We start from the raw sequence: 26425 nt of genomic DNA on the forward strand, positions 1-26425 counted from the left end.
AAAGCCTAACAGATGGAGAAAATAATGCTATTACCACAGTTCATGCAGAATTGATCACATCAGGCACTGATGCAGCAGGGCATTTTAGGCAACATTACAATATGTAATGTATTAGACTACAATTAAGTCACCTTGTAACAATACTATCAAGCATTGCCACACATATTATTCATTAATTGGACAAGCATATTGATTCATATTGTAGGAAGTTTCAATTAACATTTTAGCGACATTGATCTTATCGGCATTCTGTGCAGGTTGGAGAGAAAAATGTGATTGAAGCAGATTTCATGACACAATAATGCCACGGGCAAATCATTATTCTGTTCTACTATTTCTGTTCTTTGTTACTGAAAGAATGTACAATCTTGAATTTTCAGTACTATTTTACTCGATAGGATGTAGATGAAGCTTTCCTGGGGAGAGGAATGCCAATCATGAATACCTGCAATCAGCCCAGACTCAACCTGAAAGCTAATTATTAGCAGAAAAGAAATATCTGTATCAGATTGTTATATTTCCTCATTCCGTTTGACATGTTTATGGTAATACAAAACCTGATAATACAATGGTACGCACTGAGAATATAGATTTATGACTCATAGGGATAGTAATCAAAACATTAAGTGGCACCACTTTCCCATCACCAGAGATCTTCAAAATTCTCCAGTCCTCTGTCTGAATTCATTCAAACAAATTGAAATAGCAAATTTGGAGTCATACAGTACTAGTAATGAAATATTATTCCAAAATGCATTGTCAGTAATGGTATAAATCATCCACTGGAAAGCACAGAAGCACATTTAGCATATGCCCCATCTATTTAAAAGCAAAAAATATCAGAATTTCACTAAAACTACAAGACTTAACGTTAGAGTTAATCGCAATCTTATGACTGTAGGTCAGAAGACTCATGTTAAATACATAATCTGCCACTATCAATTGAACAGTCATGTATAATGATGGACATGAAAAGAGCTACTGGTCTAACCAGTCTATTCCTCATAAATTTGATATTTTGTGCATCATAATGTAACGTTGCCCAGAATTAATCATTCAGTAAAACTGAAATTTTGTCTTTCAATTAAGTCATGATTGGTTTATACATTCTCCATCCAGATGCCTTGACTCCATGTCTTTTATACACTTGGCTACAAAAATATGTCAATCTTAAATGTAAAAATGTTTTATTAAGTCACATGATACTCAGTTCCTCTCTGATCTTGTACCCCAAGGGTTGCTTGGGTCTTACAACATTCATTTGCTGAGCAGTTGTGAGTGGAATTGAAGACTATCCAGATGAAGTCATGTAGTGATGTTGGCATGCTGGAGTGATTGACATACAACCATGTTCCTGAATTCAAGGTGTGATGTTGCCATTGGAGGGTCTTCCTCTTTATAACCATTGACTTCATTTATATTTAGGCGCTTTGAAGCCACCCGAGACCAAATTCCTGATACCTAAGCTATTTTATACAATTTAAAAGGCACAAATCAGCAGGATGACTGAATACTTTTCACTAATTTAGATAGGTGTAACTCCAGTAATATTCAAGAGGATCCGCACCATCCAGGATAAATCAGCTTAGTTGTCAGGAGCCATATTCACCACCTTAAACATTCATTCCCACCACCACTGTGTGTGTATCCTCAACAAAATGCACTTAAGTTACTTGCATTAATGATTATCACTTTTGAAGGCTCCAACCTCTGCCATTATGAGTAGGGCAAGCAGTGCTTGCAAATCTCACCATCCACAGAAACCCTCCAAACCACATCACATAGTTCATTTTTCCTTAATGGTTGCAAATCCTGGAAACAACATTATGGAATTAGTCACCAGAAGGACTGCAGCATTAAAGACTGGAGATGACCACACCTCCTCAAGGGTAATTATGCATAGGCAGTAATTGTAGTGCTTGCGAGCAAAGCTCACATCCTGTAAATGAGCATAAAATTGGGCCGCAGGTTGTGAGACAGTAGCCATAGATAAAAAGTGGTTTCGAAAGGGGAAATAATGAGCACATACACATTTGTACCCTGTATCCCATTAGCTGCCATGTAAGACATTCACTCATGCATAACTCAGAGTTACAGGTAGTATGTGGTGTATTAGATTATAACATTAATAAATGTGCAATATTTCATTGATATTTAGCCCTTTAGTAAAATAGTAGTACCACCTACCACAATGGAACATGTGAACTTGGTATGAAGCTAAAGCATTTTTTTCTCCAGAATAATGGCATGACAGTTACCTTACGAAATCTGTCATTGGCTGAAGCTTCTGCAACATGTACTGAGCACCTGTTTTGACTGCTGAGAAAGCATTGGTTTAGGTAGATGGGATTTAGGAATCACTTGTTAGATCTGCAACAGGTATGGAAGTTATCACAGCAGAATGGAACATTATTGTCTATTCAGTCTCCAGATCATTGCACTGGCAATGAGGTGTTACAGAACCTTTGTCCCAAGGCGTGTTGCCTTGTCTATGATTTTTTTTTTTGGTCTCCCCTTAGAATGTCACCTTTTTTCTTTTGACCCCAAACTGCAAAGGTGCTCACTTTTTCCCCACACTCCGCAACTTCCAGCTACACCATCACATGATGGAATGCAGCTGGGTGAGCTTATCCCAAAGGCATGAGTTCACCACTGATGTTTATGATGATGTTGCCAGGACTAGAGGGTGTAAGCTATAGGGAGAGGTTGAGTAGGCTGGGTCTCTATTCCATGGAGCGCAAGAGGATGAGGGGAGATCTTATAGATGTGTACAAAATCATGAGAGGAATAGATCGGGTAGATGCACAGAGTCTTTTGCCCAGAGTAGGGGAATCGAGGACCAGAGGACACAGGCTCAAGGTGAAGGGGAAAAGATTTAATAGGAATCCGAGGGGTAACATTTTCACACAAAGGGTGGTGAGTGTATGGAACAAGCTGCCAGAGGAGGTAGTTGAGGCTGGGACTATCCCATCATTTAATAAACAATTAGACAGGTGCAAGGATAGGACAGGTTTGGAGGGATATGGACCAAGCGCAGGCAAGTGGGACTAGTATAACTGGGACATTGTTGGCTGGTGTGGGCAGTTGGGCCGAAGGGCCTGTTTCCACACTGTATCACTCTATGACTCTATGTTTGTCTATACTTGGAATTCTGGAATATATTACATTCTCTGATCATTTAAATACTTCTCTTCAATTAATCAATATAATTTTAAGGGATAAGTCCACATAAATGAGACATGGAAGTTATTGGACTTCCAATCCAGATTTTCAGCAACTGCCTTTTTTTCAGGTTAGAAATTTGCTGTATTCACAGTCACTCACTTACCCATGGAATCTTTCCATGTGTTGCAGAGGTCAAGAAACCTTCTAGTCTTTGTGTTGGTGGGGAGAAATGAATCAGGCTGTAGCGACGAGTGGGAATCCTATGGCTGGTATACAACCTAGGAAAGACTAGGATTTCTAGTTCAGTCTGGAATTTGGTGGGAGAATGGATGGGGAAACCTATACTAACACCCCATAATGAATACGTTAGTGCAGCACAAAAGATTGTAACCTTTCATTGAATTTCACAAAATTTCATGCGAGTTAATTCGATCTGTTTAGCCAACCATTTCAAATAATGGTGCCTGTGTTTCTTGGCAACATATATTTTCAAAGAATAGACAATAACCTAGAAATTGCTCTTCTGAGCATTCATCAGCATCAGTATTGACAGTGAATTTTATAGCATGGGTGCCTAAAAAAATTAAAAGATGGGTTTCACATTAGCAATAATGTGGCAGTGAACTTCAAATTCAAATTATTATCTAATGAGATTTGCTAAAGCAAAAGTCATGATTATCTTGCATTTGTGCCTGGAAACAATCTGTTATACGGTGCATTGGACTCTATTAGCACTAAAGTTCCCTCAGGTAAAGACAGATCTCCCTACCTTACTGAGGATAAGACATACTTCATTAGATCTCCTTTTCTAATCTATATTTTGACATAATTTCCTTTGCCTTTACAACCATTGCATAAAAGATTGTTCAAAACTACAAATTTATCAGCTGAGGTCTTTTATTCCAGGCTTCTACTGATATAATTTTGACTTTTATCAAGTGTTACTTCTGGTGGAATGTAAACTCACACACCACTAACACCACTTTGGCATCACATGTTTAAAATCTCACCTTTTAACGTGCACTTCCTTTCCTCATCTTTCTTTAAAATGTATTTCTGCCCTGTTGCTTGTGGTCTTCTGTAGCTCATATAATCTGCTCAGACAGTAGGTGTAATTTGTGATGGCAAGCAATATATTTTGAAGAAATTACCATCAGGTAGGAAACTGGCTAATGGTATATGGATGTTTCAGTCCATTACATCATTACTGAGGGACGCCATGAGCCAAGAGATAGCTGTTAACACTCACACCTATGCATAGGTTGATGATACAAATTGATGCCATCATTTTCATTCATTGGTTGAGTATTTGCAGATGATGCATAGAAATTTATTTTGAATTCACATTCCCGCTTCAACAGCATCGTTCTGTAGTATGATCAGCAAGGTTTAATCTGACCATGGATCGAGGTTTTATTAAGATTACTTCTCTTGAGAAGGCTTAGGAAGTTCAGCATGTCCCCAACAATCCTCGCCAACTTCTACAGTGCCATAGAAAGCATTTTATTGGGATACGTCACAGCATCATTTGTATGCCATGATCGCATTGAATGGCGGTGCTGGCTCGAAGGGCTGAATGGCCTACTCCTGCACCTATTGTCTATTGTCTATACCTGACCACCAATCTACCTTGTTGCAATCTTTGCACTTTATTTTATCTGCACTTTCTCTGCAGCAGTAACACTATATACTGCACCCTCTTTCCTTTCTCTGTACACTCTGTTATATTTGTGTATGGTTTTGAATGTAATTTTGAATGTATGTATGTTTTTACTTGGATAGCATGCACAAGTAAGTTTTTCACTATATCTCAGACAATACACCGATACCAATACAATGTTCAATTCTGGGAAATATTACTTTGCTTATTTAGCAAAGAATGTTTGTGATATTATACTAATTATATATGTACTATATATATATTCTAAATTATAGACATCATGGGCATAAGTGGATTTTGTCACCTATTCCATTAATAGGAATGGTAAAATAATATCCCCTCGAAACAGCAATGTCAGAAACAAACATTCTATTCTGCCTTCAGCTAAGAAGGTGGAGGTGGGATACCTTCTTGACTAACTGCAATCAATGAGGTGAGAATGTTCTCACAATGTTGTTTGTAGGATGTTATTCCCTACTTGTATTTTTTCAAGTGAATGGGTTGCTATGCCACTGTAAGGTTAATTAGGAGTGGGAGGCTGATGTTAAATGGCCACAAGATCAGGGAAGGGTGGCAGATTTCCTACACAAAAAGGATATTTGTGATGGGTTTTCCAATTAGCTTCACTTTCACAGATAACAGGGTATTTTTGGAAAAATAATCAAATTCAGACTGGTATGGTGAGATCGAAACTATTTCTCCAGGTTAATAGTTCAGGCTCCAAGATTATGGTGAAAAGATAATTTAAGCTACTGCACCCAAGTCAATGGACATAGAAATTAATAAAGATATTAGTCAGACAGTAGACCGTCTATAAATTAATTTTCCATCATTGCCATAAGTCCAGATTTACCGTGTGCTGAAAATATCTGTTGCAACAGATTTATATCCCTTGATGATTCAGCATTTCAGTAAATAGCAGAGAAAATCGACTTGCACAAGTGTAATTAGTGCCCATCTGTCACAAACTACTATTTGGTCTTTAAATGATCAGAGTCAAACTCCTCTGACTAATGAAAATATTTTTTGAAGCAAACTGGTCAATCACTTTGATGTAGATGTTGCAGCTGACTGACGAGGCTTGTATAGCAGTAAACCATGTTCTTATACAGATGGGTGTGCCTTGAATTTAATTGCTTTTTGAACCTAAACTTAAAAATAAATCACTTCATCCCAAATCAGAAAAAAGAGTTCTATCCTACTCCGTATTCTTCGTTTTCCCACTAACAACTATTTACTTAAGTCTAACATTATTTTAGTTTTTTTTAGCTTTAGTTTTTAGAGATACAGCATAGAAACTGGCCCTTCGGCTTCCGAGTCCACGCTGACCGCATTACACTAGCACAACACTATTTTTACCAAAACCAATTAATCTACAAAGCTTTACGTCGTTGGAGTGTGGGAGGAAACCGGAGCACCTGGGGAAAGCCCACGTGGTCACGGGGAGAATGTACAAACTCGGTACACACAGCACCCATAGACAGGATCTAACCCTGGATCTGACAGGATCTGTAAGGCAACACCTTGACTGCGCCACCGTGCTGTCGCTAAAATGTTATTTTACTAATTGTATGGAATAGATGAAAGATTTTGACATACATACATTTGTGGCAGCAGGATCAAGAACTTTTCAGCAGTGTTCACTCAACATTTTAGCAGAGTTTTTTTTGCATGCTCCTTCTTGCCTCCCTTAATATAAGTCTGTATCAGCTGATTGATATCCACAAGGAAAAAAAAGAGAGGTATAAATGAGGTAAATATGTGCTTTGGTAGGACTGGCAAATATAATTTCAATTTGGGAACCACTCGTTTATTAATTTCTGAGGATATGGAAGGCCAGCGTGTATTGCCCATTCTTAATTGACCAGAGAATTTGATGGTGATTCTCCTGCTTGAACTGCTGCAATTCTTCTAGTATAAGGCATGATGCAGAGCTTTGAGAGATTGGTTGTGAAGCATGGATAATGGATACATAGTACAGGGGAGAGATTAAGTGGTATTAGAACAACAATCTTGCTCTCAACATCAGCATCACCTAGGAGCTAATCGACTATGGGAGAGAAAAGCCATATATCCACAAACCTGTCTTCATTGACAGTAAGGCAGTGGAGAGAATCACCCGCTTCAAGTTCTTCGGCATGCTCTCTCTGAAGATCTGTCCTGGGCCCAGCACATTGATGCAATCACAATACCCATCAACACCCCAATTTCCTTAGAAGATTAAGAAGATTCGATATATTGGCGTATACTCTATTGCACACTGACTGGTTGCATCAGGGCCTGGTTCAGCAACTAGAGCACCCAGGAATGAAGGAGATTAGAAACAGTGGTAAAAACTGCCCTGATCATCACTGGTACTGACGTGCCAACCATTTAATGGATCTTTCGGAGGCACTGCCTCAAAAAGGCAGCCAATATCATCAAAGAAACGCACCACCCTGGTCACGCTCTTATTTCACTCCTACTAACGGGAAGAATGCCTTCATGCCTTAATTACTACCGTCCAGTGAACATGACATTTCATGCCTCAATGACGATTGTCCTGTGGCCTTGACATTCACCATCATGAACTGCTTTGAGAGGCTGGTTATGGAATGCATTAAATCCAGTCTGCCAAGCAGCCTTGACCCAATACAGTTTGGCTACCGCCACAATGTCCAAGGTAGATGCCATCTCCCTGGTCCTACACTCATCCCTGGAACACCTGGATAAAGGAGACCTATGTCAGATTTCTATTTATAGACTACAGCTCTGCTTTGAATACCATTATCCTATCCAAGCATCACCAATCACGTAGAATTTGGAGTCAGCATTATTTCTGCAACTAGATCCGTGACTACCTGACCAACAGACCACATTCAGTGAGGATAGGGGACAAATCATCCTCCACGATAATCCCCAATTCTGGCGCTCTGCCTGATGTAGCACCCTTCTTTATTCCTTGTACACCTACGACTGTGCAGCCAAGTATAAATCCAATTCAATTTACAAATTCACGAACGACACCACTGTAGTGGACTGGATATCAAATAATGAAGAGACGGAGTAAAGGAAGGATATTGAGAACCTTGTGACTTGGCGTCAAGACAACAATCTTTCTCTCATTATCAGCAAGATAAAGGAGATAGTGAGCGACTTCATGAAACGAAGCGGTGCAGTATACATTGATGGCGCCAAAGTAGAGATGGTTGAAACATTGAAGTTCCTTGGAGTAAATATATCCAGCAACTTGATGCAATCATATTGAAGCAATGGCCATGAAAGCATACCAAGCCTCTACTTCCTTAGAAGGCTTAGGAAGTTTGGCATGTCCTCTCCAACTCTCATCAACTGTAGAAAGCTGGAGAAAGCATTTTATCAGGATGCATCACAAGATGGGAACTGCTCCATTCAAGACAGCAAGAAATTGCAGAAAATTGTGGACACAGCCCAGACCATCACACAAACCAACCTCCCTTCTGTTGACTCCATCTACACTTGACAGTGCCTCGACAAGGCCACCGAGATAATTAAGGACGAGTACAACCCCTGTTACTCCCTCTTCTCCCCTCTCCCATCAGGCAATAGGTACAGGTGTGAAAACACAAACTTCCAGATTTAGGGACAACTTCTTCCCAGCTGTTATTAGACAACTGAACCATCCTATTAACAACTAGAGAGTGGCCCTGAGCTACTATCCACCTCATTGGACTATCTTTAATCAGACTTGACTGGACTTCATCTTGCGTTATTACTTTTATTATGTAACTGTACACTGTGGACAGCTCGATTGCAACCATTTTTATCTTATGTGAATAGTCTGCATATAAATTAAATGCTAATACAGAACTGAAATACCAATCTGAATTTTTTTTTAAAAAATCTTCGAAATTTTTAACTGGTAATGGAGAGAGAAATAGCATGGATTTTAGTTCAATGTCCTTTCATCAGAATTGGAAACAGGTTGTAGGCTTGAAGCCAGGAAAACAACAGTGTAAATTGGAGTAAAAAGAAGATAAAAAGGAAGGTTTGTGATCTGGTGCAGGGCAAAATAGATAAAAGACAATGGGGATGGGAAATTTGTGCTTTCATTATTTCTACTTTATGGTTGATGTATGTAGTCACAGACACAGATGAGCTAGTCTGTGAGCAGTAGAAGCAAATGCACATTATGAATGAAATATCTGAAAGATTTTACAGACACATGGAATATCACAGATCTAGCTCATGAGATCTGTACCAAGAATTTTTCCCCAAAGTGTTGACTTGTCAAACTGCACATATCTTTGACTTGTTACTCTAAAAAATAACCCATTTAATGGATCTTTAGATTTATTTTGCAAAAAGCTCCCATATGTTCTTCATTAAGAAGTGGACACTTCATAAAAATCTATTAATATGGAGTTTATTACGCACTTAAGAGAACTAGAGCCCAAGCATTAATGAGTTCCTGCGAGCAAGAGAGATCATTAGGATGTAATTACCAAATGATCATTTTACACCACAGGTATCTTATATTGAAAAGAGAAACATTCTTTTGAAATGGGTGTAAAGCAACATTTATCTCTTTCCTGAAGATATTGCCCATTAAGGGAAAACCCTTATAATAGGAATTAAAATTACAAGCAAACTCAGCTCTCACAATTTTAAACATTTTGCATCTTCCCATGGAATTGTGTAGTACTTCTAAGTAGGTTATTAATTTATAGGTATGTTCAATTTTACTCAGTGACAGTAAGTGATGTTATTTTTCATCGCAGAAATGAGCACACTGCTTTATGGACTGCAAACTTTAAAATGGTATTTGCCATTTTAACAGGGACAATTTAAAAAACAATCTACCTGCAAGAAAACCAGCAAGATTGGTACACGCAGTTTGATTTAACTCTTCATATTGATATTACAGAAAAGTAGTGTTGGGCAGGATATATAAAACTACTTCTCTGCTAATGCAGCAGGTTTATTGGAGACGCAAAAGAGAACTGGAGATGCTGGAATCGGGAGCGAAAAACAAACTGCTGGAGCTACTCAACGGATCAAGCAGCAACTGAGGAGTCAAAAGGTCCTAATGCAGGGTCTCGACACAAAATGTTGACTATCCCTTTGCCTCCACCAGAAGCTGTTGACCCACTGTGTTCCTCCAGCAGTTTGCTATTTTACTATACATTTCACGTGCAGCAAGTTCTATTAAAATGACCTGCATTGAGTCAAAGAGATAAATATTTGGATTAAAGCATGATGCTTTTCAGATATGATTACCTAAAAATACCACAGATCATGTGGCAGAATGGGGCAGATGTGATAGGCCAACTACTGACCCAGGTGGAATCAAGTGCCAAGGTTTTTCAACAGCTGACAATGTGCTTGCTCTTGGGTCCTTCCAAGGCAGGGATGGGAGGAAGGGAGTGTATATTTGATGGTGATAGGAGTGACGGAGTTGGCCAGTTTTGTCTTTTGCTGTCTGGTGGGGGGGTGGGCATTATTCTTTTCATCTCTGACACCCTAGTCCATGGGTTCACAACCTGGGGTAAATTTACCCCCAGGGGGTAAATTTACCCCCAGGGGGTAAATTTCACCTACCCAGGGGGTAAATTGAACAAAATAATAATGTCAAAAGCCGTATTTTAAAATTTCCCCTTTGTCGGTTGCTTTATTATGGTACAAGTGCAAACTCAAATTATTGAACAAAATAGGGTGGGGGTAAATTTACTTTCGAAACGTTGCCAGGGGTAAACGGGACGAAAAAGGTTGTGAATCCTGCCCTAGTCTTTTGGTTTTGTTCAATTTCTCACCTCTTTAACATTTGAAATTTTCACAAGCAAGATTTTTGCCTATTGAGCAGGTTTACAGTTAATTTACAAAATATGTCTTTGAAGTAATTTCCCACTATACATCCATCATTTTATCTGTTACTGAGTGCTGGAGAATTCCTGCTTTATCCTTTCAAAAATCTTAGTTTGGTACATTCATTTCCCTCAGGTCTAAAATGAATTTTATTCATGTTATGGTCATTGTTGGCCAGTCGTTACGTTGTTGACTAACTGGGTTAGTCCATAACTGTAGATGGTATGTAGCCTGCACTCTTTTTATTTTATATAGGTAATAAGCCGTAAATTGAGTTATCCTGATTCTTGCAATGGCTGGCTGATGCAGTTTAATGTGGATAAATGTGAGGTTATCCACTTTTGTGGCAGGAACAGGAAGGCAGATTATTATCTGAATGGTGTCAAGTTAGGAAAAGGGGAAGTGCAACGAGGTCTGGACGTCCTTGTTCATCAGTCACTGAAAGCAAGCATGCAGGTACAGCAGGCAGTGAAGAAAGCTAATGGCATGTTGGCCTTCATAACAAGAGGAGTTGAGTATAGGAGCAAAGAGGTCCTTCTGCAGTTGTAGTGAGGCCCTAGTGAGACCACACCTGGAGCATTGTGTGCAGTTTTGGTCTCCAAATTTGAGGGAGGACATTCTTGCTATTGAGGGAGTGCAGCGTAGGTTCACAAGGTTAATTCCCGGGATGGAGGGACTGTCATATGTTGAAAGAATGGAACGACTGGGTTTGTATACAATGGAATTTAGAAGGATGAGAGGGGATCTTATTGAAACATATAAGATTATTAAGGGATTGGACACGCTAAAGGCAGGAAACATCTTCCCAATGTTGGGGGAGTCCAGAACCAGGGGGCACAGTTTTAGAATAAGGGGTAGGCCATTTAGAACGGAGATGAGGAAGAGCTTTTCCAGAGCTTTGTAAATCTGTGGAATTTTCTGCCTCAGAAGGCAGTGGGGGCCAATTCTCTGGATGCTATCAAGAGAGAGTTAGATAGAGCTCTTACAGATAGCGGAGTCAAGGGATATGGGGAGAAGGCAGGAACGAGGTACTGATTGTGGATGATCAGCTATGATCACAGTGAATGGTAGTGCTGGCGCGAAGGGCCGAATGGCCTACTCCTCCACCTATTGTCTATTGTCTATTTTGTGTCCATCTTTTGGAACAACGTTCTATGATCTTTAGGTAGACACAAAATGCTGGAGTAACTATGATCTTTAGGTAGACACAAAATGCTGGGACAGGCAGCATCTCTGGAGAGAAGGAATGGGTGACATTTTGGGTCGAAGCCTTTCTTCAGACTGATGTCAGGGGAGTGGATGGGACAGAGATAGAATGTAGTCAGAGACAGTATTACTGGGGGAGAACTGGGAAGGGGAGGAGATGGAGAGAGAGGGAAAGCAAGGGCTATTTGAAGTTAGAGAAGTCATGTTCATACCGCTGGGGTGTAAGCTATCCAAGCAAAATATGAGGTGCTGTTCCTCCAATTTGCGTTGGGCCTCACTCTAGCAATGGAGGAGACCCAGGTTCTCTGATCTTTTTTGTTTAGAGAAAACCAATGAAATATAGTTGTGAAGGTTGGTTTGAATTGTATGCATGGATCGTTTGATTATTGATGGGCCTGAGACTCGCACACCAGGCTTTTGAAAAAATGGTTTGAAAGAGGCACAGAAGGCTATTAATAGGCATGAAATCAGTTCCGTGACCCATATCCTGTGGGGGCAGATGAGATGAGAAAAGTCGACTAGAAGGAAAATAAACTTTATAACGATTTCAGACAAACTCACAGAGCAGTTATGCATTTTCATTTTTCCCACAAAGATCAAAGAAACCCCAAGAACAATTTAGTCATTTGAAAGTGGAGATACAAGAAACTGCAGATGCTGGAACCTTGATCAGATGAAATGACTGCTGGAGGAACTCAGTGCATCAGACTTCTTCGAAAGAGGGATCCAGACCCAAATCACTGTTTGTTCATTTTTCTCCACAGATGCTACCCGACCTGCTGAGTTCCTCCAGCAGTCTCCCATTTATTTGTGTTTGTTTGTTTGGATCGTCACGTATTGATTGTGAGTGCATTGTGGTTTGCAGGAGACAATCCACAGTGATCATTTCTGGCGTCCAGGACCATATTTTCTCTCCAAATTCTGCAGCTGAAATTGGACAGGGTTTATTTTACAATCTGGATTTTAACTACCTGGGATTTGCTAGCACCGATTTGCTTGAATGCTGATGAGATTATAAACAAATTTGCAAATCGTTAATGTAAGAGTGTTAAACCTCTAAGTCTGTTTGACTTGTTTTTTGACATTACATGCAAAATAGAAATAGATAATTAGGCAAGCCCTCCATTTCTGGTCTACTATTCACAAAGATCATAGCTGTTTGTTTTTTTTTTACCTCAAAGCTCTTTCCTGCACTTATTGTTGATTCCTTTACAATTTTACCAATCTATCAATCTGTCTTGTATATAGCAATAGATAATTCACCTCACTTAGGTAAAAAAAATATTTCCCTCTATGCCGTGATTAGCCAACTCCTTTTGAGAGTAATCTGTAGTTCCAGACATCCAACATGGAAAACATCTTTCGCCTGTTCTGTCAAACCCGTAAGAATTTTGGATATTGTAATGAAATCATCTATAACCCAACAGATTATATACCCAATGTGTAATTTGCTCTTGGCATGACAAGCCCATCATCCCAGTAATTAGAAACATTGAAACATAGAAACATAGAAAATAGGTGCAGGAGGAGGTCATTCGGCCTTTCGAGCCAGCACCGCCATTTAATATGATCATGACTGATCATCCAAAATCAGTACCCCGTTCCTGCTTTTTCTCCATATCCCTGGATTCCATTAGCCCTAAGAGCTATATGTAACTCTCTCTTGAAAACATCCAGTGAATTGGCCTCCACTGCCTTCTGTGGCAGAGAATTCCACAGATTCGCAACTCTCTGGGTAAAAACATTTTTCCTCATCTCAGTCCTAAATGGCCTACCCCTTATTCTTAAACTGTGACCCCTGGTTCTGGACTCCCCCAACATCGGGAACATTTTTCCTACATCTAGCCTGTCCAATCCCTTAAGAATTTTATATGTTTCTATAAGATCCCCTCTCATCTTAAATTCCAGTGAATATAAGCCTAGTCGATCCATTCTTAGCTTGTTTATTATGTTTGTTGCTGTAAAAAATTGTAAAATTGTCTTCATGTGTGCCGTGTTGGTTATTCACAAAAGATAGACACAAAATGCTGAAGTAACTCAGTATGACAGGCAGCATCTCTGGAGAGAAGGAATGGGTGACGTTTCAGGTTGAGACCTTTCTTCAGACTGGGTCTGATTGGTTATTCACAATATGCATTTATGGACACTTACAACAAAACATATAACATTTTTCTTAACTCTTTTAACTAACTTTGAAAATTATAAATGATAGCAATAGAAGTAATGTTGAAGTGAGTGTTCTGACACGTTCATTGGCACAGCAAATTCTGAATTTTCATGTTTGGATGCACAAATGCATAAGTGTCAAACTTGCAAGCAATTATCAGGGTAAATGCTGGCAGAACAAATACTGGATACCAGGTGTCTCTCTTGGAATTAACCCAATGTGAACTAAAACTGGATTTATACTAGGATAGTATGAATTCAAACAAATATTCTTTGTAGATAATATTAATTTCAAATAATTATAAAATAACTTAAAATTAAAGTATTAGTTTCAAAATGTTATAACGGGAGCATGGAAGTAACACGATATATTGTAATAGTCAAAGCACTAAAATTTTGTAGGGGAACTCTAGTTTTCAGGCCAATTCATATCGTTCATCCCAACACTTAAAAGCTGATTATTTTGTTACTATTACCTTGGGTGACTTGGTAACTTTATTTGTATAAATAAGTTGGCTACTCTGATTACTTTATTACATCAGTGACAACATTAGAAAAGTATATTTTAGACTACAGTGCACTTCAAGTTCGTAAAAGGTGTTATGGAAATAAGATCTTACTTCGATCCATTATTTTCAGCAGAAATACATTTATGATGTTTAGTATATATAAGCATTGTAAATGAAAATAGTATATATTTTTAAACAACTTGCAGAATTCTTTACCATATGCGGTCTACTCATTGAATGATGTACTTACAAGATAATAACATTTTGCAGCATGCCTTTTGTAATTATTCTGTTGAATTAGCCCACAATGTCTAATTCATGTAGTATGCATTTCTTTTATATTTTAATAGAGATTAATTCTGCTACAAATTGAATTTTAAACAAATCTACCGAATAAGCATCTGTGTGCATTTATTTAGGAAGTGCCATTTCAAGGCAATAGTGCCAATTATTCTCATTCATCTAGAAGGTATTATTTAAAAATTGTATAAATTATCCAACACCATTTTTCTTTACATTAAATCTAATATGTGACATTCATATAGCTATATTCAATTGGTAGAGCAGAGCAATTCAGATGACACACACCATTCTATAGATGGTCAACAACTGCAAGCATATTTGCAATAGGGTAAAGTGAAGAAGAAACACACACTGTACTCAGGACAAACCAATCCCATGCATAAGCGAGTGCTCCTCGTCAACAATTGATTGGAGTATATAAGCTATATTGTCCAAAAAGGCAAGCAAAAAATCTTGAACATAAAAAAAGTGCTGAATGAACTTAGTGGGTCAGGCAGGATCTGCGGAGGGAATGGACTAATGACGTTTCGAATCGGAACTCTTCTTCAGACTGATGGGAGGGGAAAGCTAAAAAAGAGGAAAAGGAATTGGGCAAAGCCTGGCAAGTGATAGATGGATACAGGTGAGGAGAGAGGGGGGTATTGATTGGCAGATGGGTGGAGCCAATGACAAGGGCTAGTGATGAAAAAGAGACCAAAAAGTGTCAGATAAGGAAAGAAGATGGTTGTGTGGCTGAGGAGTTGGTGCAGGGGACAGGGATTCTGGTTTTAGAATCATTGGAAACTCTTCTGGGGCAGATGTGACCTTTAAAAGAGGAAAGTGTTGAAAATGAAATTGAGTCATCTAATATCCTGGCGGACAGGTTGTGAAAGGGAGACAGGGTCCAAAGCTTTTGGGAGGCAGGTAGGAGGTTGGAATATGGCACAGAAGTCAATGTCAGCATGTTATTATATAGAGGGGCCCACAAAGGAGATGGCAAACCTTGAGCTACTCTTAGGAAATAGGGATGAACAAGTGGTTGAGGTGTCAGTGGGTGAATACTTTGGGACCAGCGATCATAGTTCTATTCATTTTTAAATGATTATGGAAAATGACAGGGCTGATCCACAAGTTAAAGTTCTAAATTGGGGCAAGGCCAACTTTGATAGTTTTACCTGGAACTTGTTAATTGGAGTAGTTTGTTTGTAGGCAACCGGACAACCGGAAAGTGGGAGGGGTTTAAATGTATGATAATGAGAATTCAAGTCAAGCATGGTCCTTTTAGAGTGAAAGGCTAGGAAGGCAGGAGTAAGGAACACTGGATGATGAGAAAATTGAGGTTCTGGTCAGGAAAATAAGGAAGCATAGGACAGGTATAGGCAGCTGGGAACAAGTGTATCCCTTGAGGAGCACAGAGGATTGAGGAGCATACTTAAGTAGAAAATCAGGAAGACATTAAAGAGGAGTGAGGTAGTTCTGGCAGATAATATTAAAGAGCATATAAGGAGATTTTATAAGTATGTTAAGGGAAAAATGGTAAGAAGAGAGAATAGAGCCATTCAGGAACCAAAGTGGTCATCTACAAGTGGAGCTGCAGGAGTAGGAAAAGGTCCTCAATGAATATTTCTCCTCTGCTTTACAGTGGAGGAAGACATGAAAACGAGGAAACCGAAAAGTTAATGACAATATGTTGGTGTTGGATATCCTAAAATGTATGAAGTGATAAATCTCTGGGGCCTACCCTAGGACACTGAGGAATTTGCAGGAGCTCTGGCTGAGATTTATGAATCATCGTTAGTTACGGATGAGGTGCCAGAAGACTGGAAGGTGTCTAATATTGACCCTTTATTTAAGGAGAGCTGCACAGGAAAAAAATGGTAACTAAAGACCAATAAGCCTAACAAAAGACAGGTGTTGAATGGGGATAGTCAGCATGGCTTTGTGCATGAGATATCATACCTCACAGGTTTGATTGTTTTTTGTACATAACCAAGAAGGTTGATGAGGGCTGTAATTCAAATAGGCTTCCGCAAAGCCGTTGATTAGGTTGTGCATGGTAGGGTGCTTGAATGAGATCCGGGGAGAGCTTGCTATCAGGATACGGAATTGGGTAAACAATGGGAAGCAGAGAGTGGCGGTCAAAGGCTGTTTTTCAGACTGGAGGCCTGTGGCCAGTGGTGTGCCACAGGGATCGGTGCTGCTCCCATTGCTCTTTGTCATTCCATATCAACAATGTCTATGAGATTGAACAATGCCAGTTTGTTAAGTCTGTAGACGCACTAAAATAGGTGGTATCATAAACAGTGAAGATGGTTATCAAATATTACAGCAAATCTTGATAAGCTGGGCAGGTGGCTGAGGAATGGCAAATGGAATTTAATTGAGAAAAGTGGGAGATGTTATATTTTGAGAAGTCAGAGAGAGTAACCACCATCTTTGGTGACTGGAGTCAGTCTGATGTGGGCTTCAAGCTCAGGACCTTCTCAGTGAACGGTGGGGGAGTAGAGAGTTATAGAGCAGAATGCTGTAGGGGTACAAGTACATAGTTCCCTGAATTTTTCCCATGGATTTTAATAAGACGTAACCTGCCCTGGATAAAGCCATGCTGATTGTCCCTAATTAGTCACTTCTATTTCATATGCAAGTATTTCTACTTCTATTGCTTATGTTCACAGTCTTAAGTGTAAAGACAGCATTTCCAAAGTGCCATTGAACAGTCGGCTTAGATAATATACTAAATCTATAACGGGACTTGAATCTCCCAACCATGAAATGGGAAATGTCACCAAACTGAATCAAGCCAATCACATAAAGATTTCACAGCACTAGATGCTGTGTTAATGGGACATGTAGGTAATTGAAAAACTTAAAATTAAATTAACAAAATTTAGATCCAGCTGCAGTCCTCAATGCGTGGAGTACAGTAGGTTTCAAACACCGATTGTAATGTATTACAGGCCCTTTTTTTTACAAATGTTTATGTTAGAAAATAAACTAAAATCACTCAAATATAGTAACCATACCTCCACAAAATTGTAATGAATGGCATCAAAAGCACATAAACTGATAAGAAAGAACAATTGATGGAGAGAGAGATGGAGAGAGATGCCATTTGTTGCAACGAAAAATCAAACCTTTGAATTTAGTAATATTATTATGGGAGCTCAATCATATGTGTTGGGTGTCCATACATCGGGCATTTATAGCCTGTGAACTGCCATTATTAAATAGTTTCTCATATTTATATATTATTGGTGCTAATTGTATGGAATTCTATTCTTCCTCATTTGTGTCAGAGCAGTAAAATTGAAATATATTACCCTATTTATTATATACTAGATGGGTGTGGATCCATAGGGTCCAAATCTCTCCTGCGGGCGTGGCAAACCTCTCTCGGCAACCCTCCCCAATTGATGATCCGTGGACCCGTTGACGGGCTGGGAGTGTCCCCCGGGGCCGTGGATGGGCGAGGGGGGACATGGAAGGGGAGAGGGAGCCACTCACCTCGGCCCCATGCGGCCAGCTCTGCAGCCAGAGCGAGCAAAGGACCCGAAATTGGAAGGAAGCATGCAGATACAGCAGGCAGTGAAGAAATCCAATGGAATGTTGGCCTTCATAACAAGAGGAGTTGAGTTTAGGAGCAAAGAGGTCCTTCTGCAGTTGTATAGGGCCCTAGTGAGACCGCACCTGGAGTACTGTGTGCAATTTTGGTCTCCAAATTTGAGGAAGGATATTCTTGCTATTGAGGGCGTGCAGCGTAGGTTTACTAGGTTAATTCCTGGAATGGCGGGACTGTCATATGTTGAAAGACTGAAGCGGCTAGGCTTGTATACACTGGAATTTAGAAGGATGAGAGGGGATCTTATCGAAACATATAAGATTATTAAGGGGTTGGACACGTTAGAGGCAGGAAACATGTTCCCAATGTTGGGGGAGTCCAGAACCAGGGGCCACATTTTAAGAATAAGGGGTAGGCCATTTAGAACGGAGATGAGGAAAAACTTTTTCAGTCAGAGAGTTGTAAATCTGTGGAATTCACTGCCTCAGAGGGCAGTGGAGGCCAATTCTCTGAATGCATTCAAGAGAGAGCTAAATAGAGCTCTTAAGGATAGCGGAGTCAGGGGTATGGGGAGAAGGCAGGAACGGGGTACTGATTGAGAATGATCAGCCATGATCACATTGAATGGTGGTGCTGGCTCTAAGGGCCGAATTTCCTACTCCTGTACCTATTGTCTATTGTCTAATAAAACCTCTCCTGCAGCTTGGCAGCGAATGGTGGTGACGGCCTTCTTATTTGACCCTCTGCCGCCGTGCTGCACCACGGGAGGAAGGTCAGGCGCGGGGTACGCCAGGACGGGCGCCGGTCCTCCCGTGGGGGGGGGCGCATTTATTAACATTTCAGCTCGACGGCTCAGCAGCCCCCCTCCCCCCCATTGGCCACCACTCCCGTCACTCTGGCAGGACCCGCCCCCGGTGGCCATCATGGCCCCCTCCTCATTGGTCGCCACTCCCGTCATTGTGACGTCAAACACGGATGACGGTCAGGAAAAATGGAAAAGTGATTTTTAAAGTTTAAAAAGTGAAATTTAAAAAAAAACAAAAAACATTTGAACCCCAGGACAATGGTGAGTAAGGAGGGCCTAAAATTGTTGGTTTTGGCTGTATTTCCAGAACAAATATAAGCACAAACAACCAAACACATAAACCCACATGCAAGATGAGAGTTTTGGTAATTAATATAGATTACCAAAGATGCTGGGATAACTTTCAGTCAATCAGAGTGCACATAGTTTGCTGTTGTTTTTGCCCTTTGATGCCTTCATTTTGCCCTGCATCCGCATCCTCTTTGAATCCATCTTTGCAGTTTTCAGAAAATATTGGCTAGAAATTGCATGAACTAGTGCTAAATTCTTGTGCCATAATGACTTCAAATCAAATAAAGCATCACTGTAAGCTCCAAAAGCTCCTGCATGTGTCCTTCTCAGTCCTCCTTGTGCCTGACATATGCATGTAGAGAAGACCAAACATCAACAGTGATGTCCAATAATGTGTGTTGCATGCTGCCAGAGTTAGGCCCCATGGAGAGTATGGCCCACTCGTAGAGAAGTTGCCCTTCACGTATTGTGAGAACTGCAATGGTGTTATATAAAAAAAGACATGACTGGGCAATTAGGCACTGGTAAACTAAGAAAGGTCCCTTTTAATTAATACTTATCTTTCAATTGGCACCTTACTGGTCACCAACAGCCAACCCTTGCTTCAGTAGCCAAGGTTGTGATTTCTTCTCCCCTTCTCCAACTATCCGGATCCACATCCAGACTTACCAGATTTTATTTTACACTCTACATCTGTAAAATATTGGTGCCTCAAGCCTCATTCTCAGGTTTTGCTGAAGCATATTTCAAGGCAATTTTTCATAAGCCCACAACATCAAGCCTTATTAATATGCTTAAATAGGTGCCTTTCAATATCAAAGCCCTTTAATTTTTTTAATAGTTGCTTTTTCCATCCTAGTACGTTCAGTGATTTTCCTCTATTTGATGAAAAATATTTAGGGATTTATGTACACTTGAAATATTTCAGAAAGTCCCATTATTCATTTTATCGTATAAACAAATATTGATATATGGGTAGAGTTTAATTAGCGTGCGAGTTTTATTCGGCCAACCCGAAACTAGACTGCAAGAAAAATAATCAGGGAATCTTAAAAGTTCTTATAAGATTTAATTGAATTTGTAATCTTTAACACTGGTTTAAAAGTAGTGTTACCAATAGTCAGGCTTACTCAGAAACTAGCCACAATTCTACACTGCAATAATGACCTTGGCTTGTTCCTGACATTTGTACATTTTGCTGTTGTTTTTTAATTGTTTTTTAATTGTTTTAAATTACATTTATTTTCTTAGGTACACAGATACTGACTTTCACATTTAACATATTAAAGATACTTAATTTGTGAAGAAACTTATTAGTGTAAATTGATGATAATAATATCGTTCAGCCTAGCTGTTTAAAATTGTTTAAATTGTTTAAAACTGCGCTATCCACTGGTGGAGGATTAAACACTCTTATTAAAAATGTTACTCATTGTGATAAGCTCATTTACAATGTATTAATTAATTAAAATTAATCAAATTGCCACTGAAATATATGAAGGATAATTTTTTAGTCTGGCATGCCAATGGGTTTTATATTGTAAATTTTGAAAATTATTTTAGTGCAAACTTTGAACTACTACAATTTCCAAGCACAATTTGCATCAGTTATTAAGACTGTTTATGCATTTATTCGACTGCCCCAATCAAAGTCTTTCCACGTGTTTTCAATTTTTTTGTAGTCAAAAATTAAATGAATTCAAAGAAAATATTAATAAGGCAATGCAGGAGTGGCCAGACGATTAATCCTTACTTTCTATGGATCAATCCTAAATAGTTTGCATCGTTACTCAATACATCAGCTTTCAATCTCAGACAATTGCTTTAGAAACTCGGTACGCTCCTTTATTCTGCCCAGGCTGCTTTTACACTAGACCTATCATCGGCCTTCAATTCCAAAATTGCTGAGCTTTTACCAGGACCCTGAAATCCTGGAAGCTGCCTTATCTGCTTATTCCATGCTTTTGGATTAGTCTGGAAAATGCTCCTGCTCTATTTGGCTGCTCGTTCAAATCTATGTATATACAATATCTTACCCATATCTTACTTTATTTGTATCCAGCATTGAGATGTATGCAAGTGTAAATATATTGTTAAAAGGGAAACAACTGGTTGAAATTATCCAGTTGTTTATTTGAAGATATGGATACAATTATTTTGGAACTGAATCACCCAATATATAGACTTTTCTATTTTAAGTATTGTTGTATCAATAGCAAAGCGTACAGGTAATGGTCTGATGCAGTGAGCTGGATAAACCTTTGTGCTGTAATTGCTACTATTCCATCGCAAATGGCAAAAAGACGGGAATGCACAGGAAGACAGCACATCACACGAGTTTAATAGGATGTTAAAGGTTAAAACTACAACCCTCTGCTCTATCAACCATATCCTCAATTTCTTCTCCTGTGAGATATTTCCCTCGGTCTCCAGAATATAACACACTATTTTCTTAACTATGCACGTCTTTACCATATAACTATCACTCTCTCTGCAAACTCATTAAATCAATGAAATTAGTTCGAGGAACGTAGTTAATACAGAGAGCTGTGAATAATCATTGACAATGTACATCACTATATATTGGTTTATTTGGCATATTCCAAAAACCAAAAAATAAAGTTGAACAGATATACGCGAGCATTTGAAGCCACAATTATTTTTTTGATTGAACTGACAGTTTCTATGTTAGAGGATAATTTGTCATTTGTTTTGTAGATTATGTGAGCATGGTATCAAGGACGTAGAGTATTCAACATTCATCAAATAATTCTTGAATTTATGTAAGATAGTGCAACCATCAACAGTGGTAACCAGGGTTTATGAGCTGATTAACTGGTTGCTGGGAAATGGGAGACTGGCACCATGCTGTTCTGAGAAACAGGTGCTATAGCAACCAGCTAGATTGGAACAAGTCAAAGGTAAGCAAATGTTTGGGGATGCTGGTGGGGTGAGGAAGGAGAGGGGAAAAGGGCAAGGTGCATGAGTAGGGTTAAGATATTTGTTCATAAAATGAATTACGTTCTCCAGAATAGACAATAGCAAATTGATCAGGTTTGGCTCAATCCTTTCGGAGAAACGTGTCCATTTCAGTAACCATGGTAATTCGTAACAGTAAAACTCAGTAGACTAGGAGTAATCTGTTCATCTGCCAAATGGTGCATTAAACATTTGATAAGAAACTGTGCTGCTTAACCCTTTCACCAGCAGAAAGCCAGAGTTTTCACATTTGACTTTGATCCAACCTTTTGAGGTAAAATATTAATCCAAATTATTCACATTTACTGAGTGTTTCTTTGCATTATCAATATTTCTGCCCCAATAACAATGGAGTTCATCTGGGGATAATGCATTGCAAATTAAATATTTAGAAGCAGTAAAAAGAATAAATGGCTTATTCAAATGAAATGAAATCATTTTGAATACCACTTTTTCAGAAATTAGTTATTTTAGAAATTTATTAATGGAATTTTGGCTTCTTTTGCAAATGAAACGAGAACACCTGATAATGATCGTTAATATGAAGTTCAGAAAACAACTATTTGTTTTGACTATTTAACTGGCCTAAACTTCAACCGCCATTTCTGTGATTCAATGCCTTCTTTACACGATATCCCATCCATATAACTTGTTGACCCTTGACGAACTTGCATGAGGAAGAAATAAAAGTTGGCCGTCCAGCTCCAGTGATGTAATTGGCTGAAAACTGTACATTGACCTAAACAGAGGATAATTGAAGAGACCTTCACAATACACTTCATGCTTCAGTATCAAGAGAAGTGAACACACCGCATCTATTGATCAAGGGCAGCAACTTAAACGTAAGTGATTTCAGGATAAACTGTAAATGATCATATCATAGGTAAAATTATGATTTACTAACAAATCAACAATACTTCAATTGAAATATAAGAAAAACAAGTTTAAGTAATTTTAATTCAATTCTACCTATTTGATTGGACCTATCTATTATATACCTAGTATATTCATTAACCAAACATGAAAGTTGTAATTAGTTCCAAAAACAACACTTGATGAAGCAGAGTAACAATGAGAGCCCTATGAAGGAGATAAAGGATCTGTTAAAAAAAAAGAAGAAAAAAGACAAGGCATTGACTTACTGTTTGGTTATCTTCATACAGCTTCAGGTCATATCCACTCAACTCCACACAGAAAATGATTGCTGTAACCCCTTCAAAACAGTGAATCCATTTCTTCCGTTCAGACCGCTGCCCTCCCACATCCACCATTTTAAATGTCAGCTCTTTGAAAGTAAACTTGTTTTCCACTATGCCTGTGGTCATGTCTCTTGAACGTAAAATATCTTCTACTGTTGGGATGTAGTCAGCTGCTGCAATTCTGTCAAGATCATTCAGGTAGTAGGCTGCATTGTCTTCCAAGTGATACTCATTGGACCGGCAGAAGCATTCATGGACACCTGGGTCACCCCACAAGCGTTTCATTACCCCTAGAAGTTCGGGTGTGATCTCTCCTTTGCTCTCAGCGGGTCCAGTCAGGGCAAAGAGTTGAACAGCATCATAGGCTCTGTCTGGGTTGTGGAATTCTATTTTGAGGGTGGCAAGTGCGCGGATAATGCGTGTGAGAGAGTCTATAGCATTATAGATAATGAGGGGCTTATATTCCTTGCATGCCTCTAAGTTGAACCCACCGCTGTGGATAATTTTCATCTGCTTGACAATGGTGCTTTTGCCCGAGTTGCTGGTGCCCAGCAGCAGGAGTTTGATCTCGCGGCGCTGGCGTTGACTCTCTGAGCGGAGATGCCGATCGATCCTCCTGGAACGCCTTGCTGCCTCCTTCTCCTCAGAGCTTTGACGACATCCCATGTTCCTTGTGATGTGGTTGGCTGGAAGGACACTGTACTTCTTGAACGCTGCGCTGGATGCTGCAGTAGGCTGTCAGGTATACTGTGCACCTCACACAAAAGTAAAAGCAGAGGCTGATGATCAAACAGGCAAGTACCAATTCAGTCAGTCCCAGCAGGGGTGAGCAAAGGAGTGCAGCAACAACTGGTAGGTCCTCAACTCAGTAGATTTCATGGCAATCCCCTCCGATATGCAAGAAAGATGGCTTATTCCAGTTGATGGAATGCCGTTCCCTTTTCTGCAATGTAGTTTGTGTCCTTAAATCTCTGTTCAACCTGGACATCGTTATTCAGTATCCATTCCTTCTAGAGATGACAGGCATGTTCGTGAAGCCTTAGTTGCCTCTCACTTATATCTGTCACAGTCTTGGGAATGTAGCAAGCACACAGAGGAATTGCAGTTTTCTGATTCTATTGCTTCAAACCTGAACAGTGTGCATAACCATCAGTGACAAATTTATCTGCCAAACAAAGCAAAATGAATCATTAGGATATTTCTCTTCCGAATTCTAAACTGACATGATGACTAATTGCAGGAGAAAAAAGTCTGTAAATTTACAAATCTTACAATAAAAAGTTGATGATTCTTTAAAAAAATATATGTTATCTAGTCCTGAAAGCTGTAGAAATATGTTTTTTTAATGGAACTAAGGCTGCTTCCTCTAATGCTTCTGAATAGATGCTTGCTATGGTTACTGCAAAAATTGGATTTAAGGCAATAAATCAGGAGTTAATTCAGCCTTGGATTGGTACAGGTGCTTATGTCAATTCACATTGTTATTTGCCAGCTTAATAGCTGAATTAATTTTATAGTAAAGTACCTACCAATTTAATTTGATACGTCTACATAGTATTATTAAATTCTAAGAAAGGTTTGTCAAATATACTTAAGATCAAGAAAAGAAGTTGTAATTCTAACCCATTTTCAGGTGACTAGGACATGTGAAATGCAACCATCAGACTGATTTTTTTTCCAACTGTGGGGTTTGCCATTATTGCAGACACTTAAAACAGGCATTAAGTGGCACTATGTAAGCATGAGGCAGAGAATGTTTGGGCAGTTGGAAGACTTAGAATGGCACAGTGGCTAGCTTAGGGAGATGATTTTGGAAGGGAAGAGGCAATCAAGTGGGGAAAGCCACAATGTTCCTTGTAAGTCCCAGTGAACCATTCCTTTAATTTGATACAACACAGGTAAATGTTCTCACTTCTAATGCACCTAGGCAGGAAATCTTCAGTGGTTTACCACTCAAGCCTTCGTTAAAATTGACTCAATAGAATCCCTGTTTTCCTAAAATGTTAAGGCATTAGGTGGCCGTCTTTTATGCCTGCAAAGCGTTGCTGGTTAAAGTAGCAGTTGCAGGGAAGTATTGTGTTAACGAAGAGCTAACTGATTTTTCCACTGAGTGGGAAGCGATGAAATTCTCAGATTGTCATGTGCTATTATTCACAATATAGATGTTAATGATTGGTTGATTTAATATCTCAGCAAATGTATTTTCCTTCCAGTTTACTGCTTTTCTAATGTGCTTTAAGTCAATTCATAATCACCGCCCTGCTGCTCAATTGATACAATGATCTTTGTTCTTTCTGTCATGAAACATGGCAGAGTTTCAGTACCTTAACAGCCAGACAAGGCAAACATCAATAATAAAAAAACAATTGGCAAACAATATCGCAGCAACAACCTCACAGTCAAGGTCTGCTACAGGGAGGGTCTGTCGCTGGTATAGGCATTCGAAGTTTAAAAAAATGCACATATCAGAAAAAAATCGAATTGGTATTATGTTACAGATTGTTTCTGGAATAATACTACCACTGTTGTAGTGATGATGCCTGATGCATTTCACGTATGATAATATCTAGTAGCAGCTCAATAACCCATTGCTCAAATTTTACAACAGTCAGCTGCATAGCAACCAACCAGTTAGCCATAGCTTGCAGCCAAAACATAGGCAGTTCCATGAGTTTGTAATGGCCTGTCAGCTGACTGCATTCACCAGGCTAGTTTTATCATTAGCACTCCCTACTACTTTCTAAACAGCAGGACAGAGGAGTGTATGTATGCAGCTGAGTT

The 26425-nt window shown here is 39.2% G+C and overlaps 2 protein-coding genes across 4 annotated transcripts in view; one reads left to right on the top strand and one right to left on the bottom strand.

Moving 5' to 3' along the window:
- rsph14 (radial spoke head 14 homolog) overlaps positions 1-26425 on the top strand; it is a 307769-nt gene that overhangs the window by 81610 nt on the left and 199734 nt on the right. The gene's annotated exons all lie outside the window — the stretch shown is intronic.
- Positions 1-26425, bottom strand: part of gnaz (guanine nucleotide binding protein (G protein), alpha z polypeptide) — a 110167-nt gene that overhangs the window by 54836 nt on the left and 28906 nt on the right. For both annotated transcript variants that reach the window (XM_078421267.1, XM_078421268.1), the window contains exon 2: positions 23588-24809. In XM_078421267.1, the coding sequence (XP_078277393.1) occupies positions 23588-24310 (723 nt within the window). In that variant the 5' untranslated portion in view covers positions 24311-24809. The remainder of the gene's footprint in view (positions 1-23587; positions 24810-26425) is intronic.

This window comes from Rhinoraja longicauda, chromosome 25, assembly GCF_053455715.1.
Source record: "Rhinoraja longicauda isolate Sanriku21f chromosome 25, sRhiLon1.1, whole genome shotgun sequence".
Taxonomy (NCBI): Eukaryota; Metazoa; Chordata; class Chondrichthyes; order Rajiformes; family Arhynchobatidae; genus Rhinoraja; species Rhinoraja longicauda.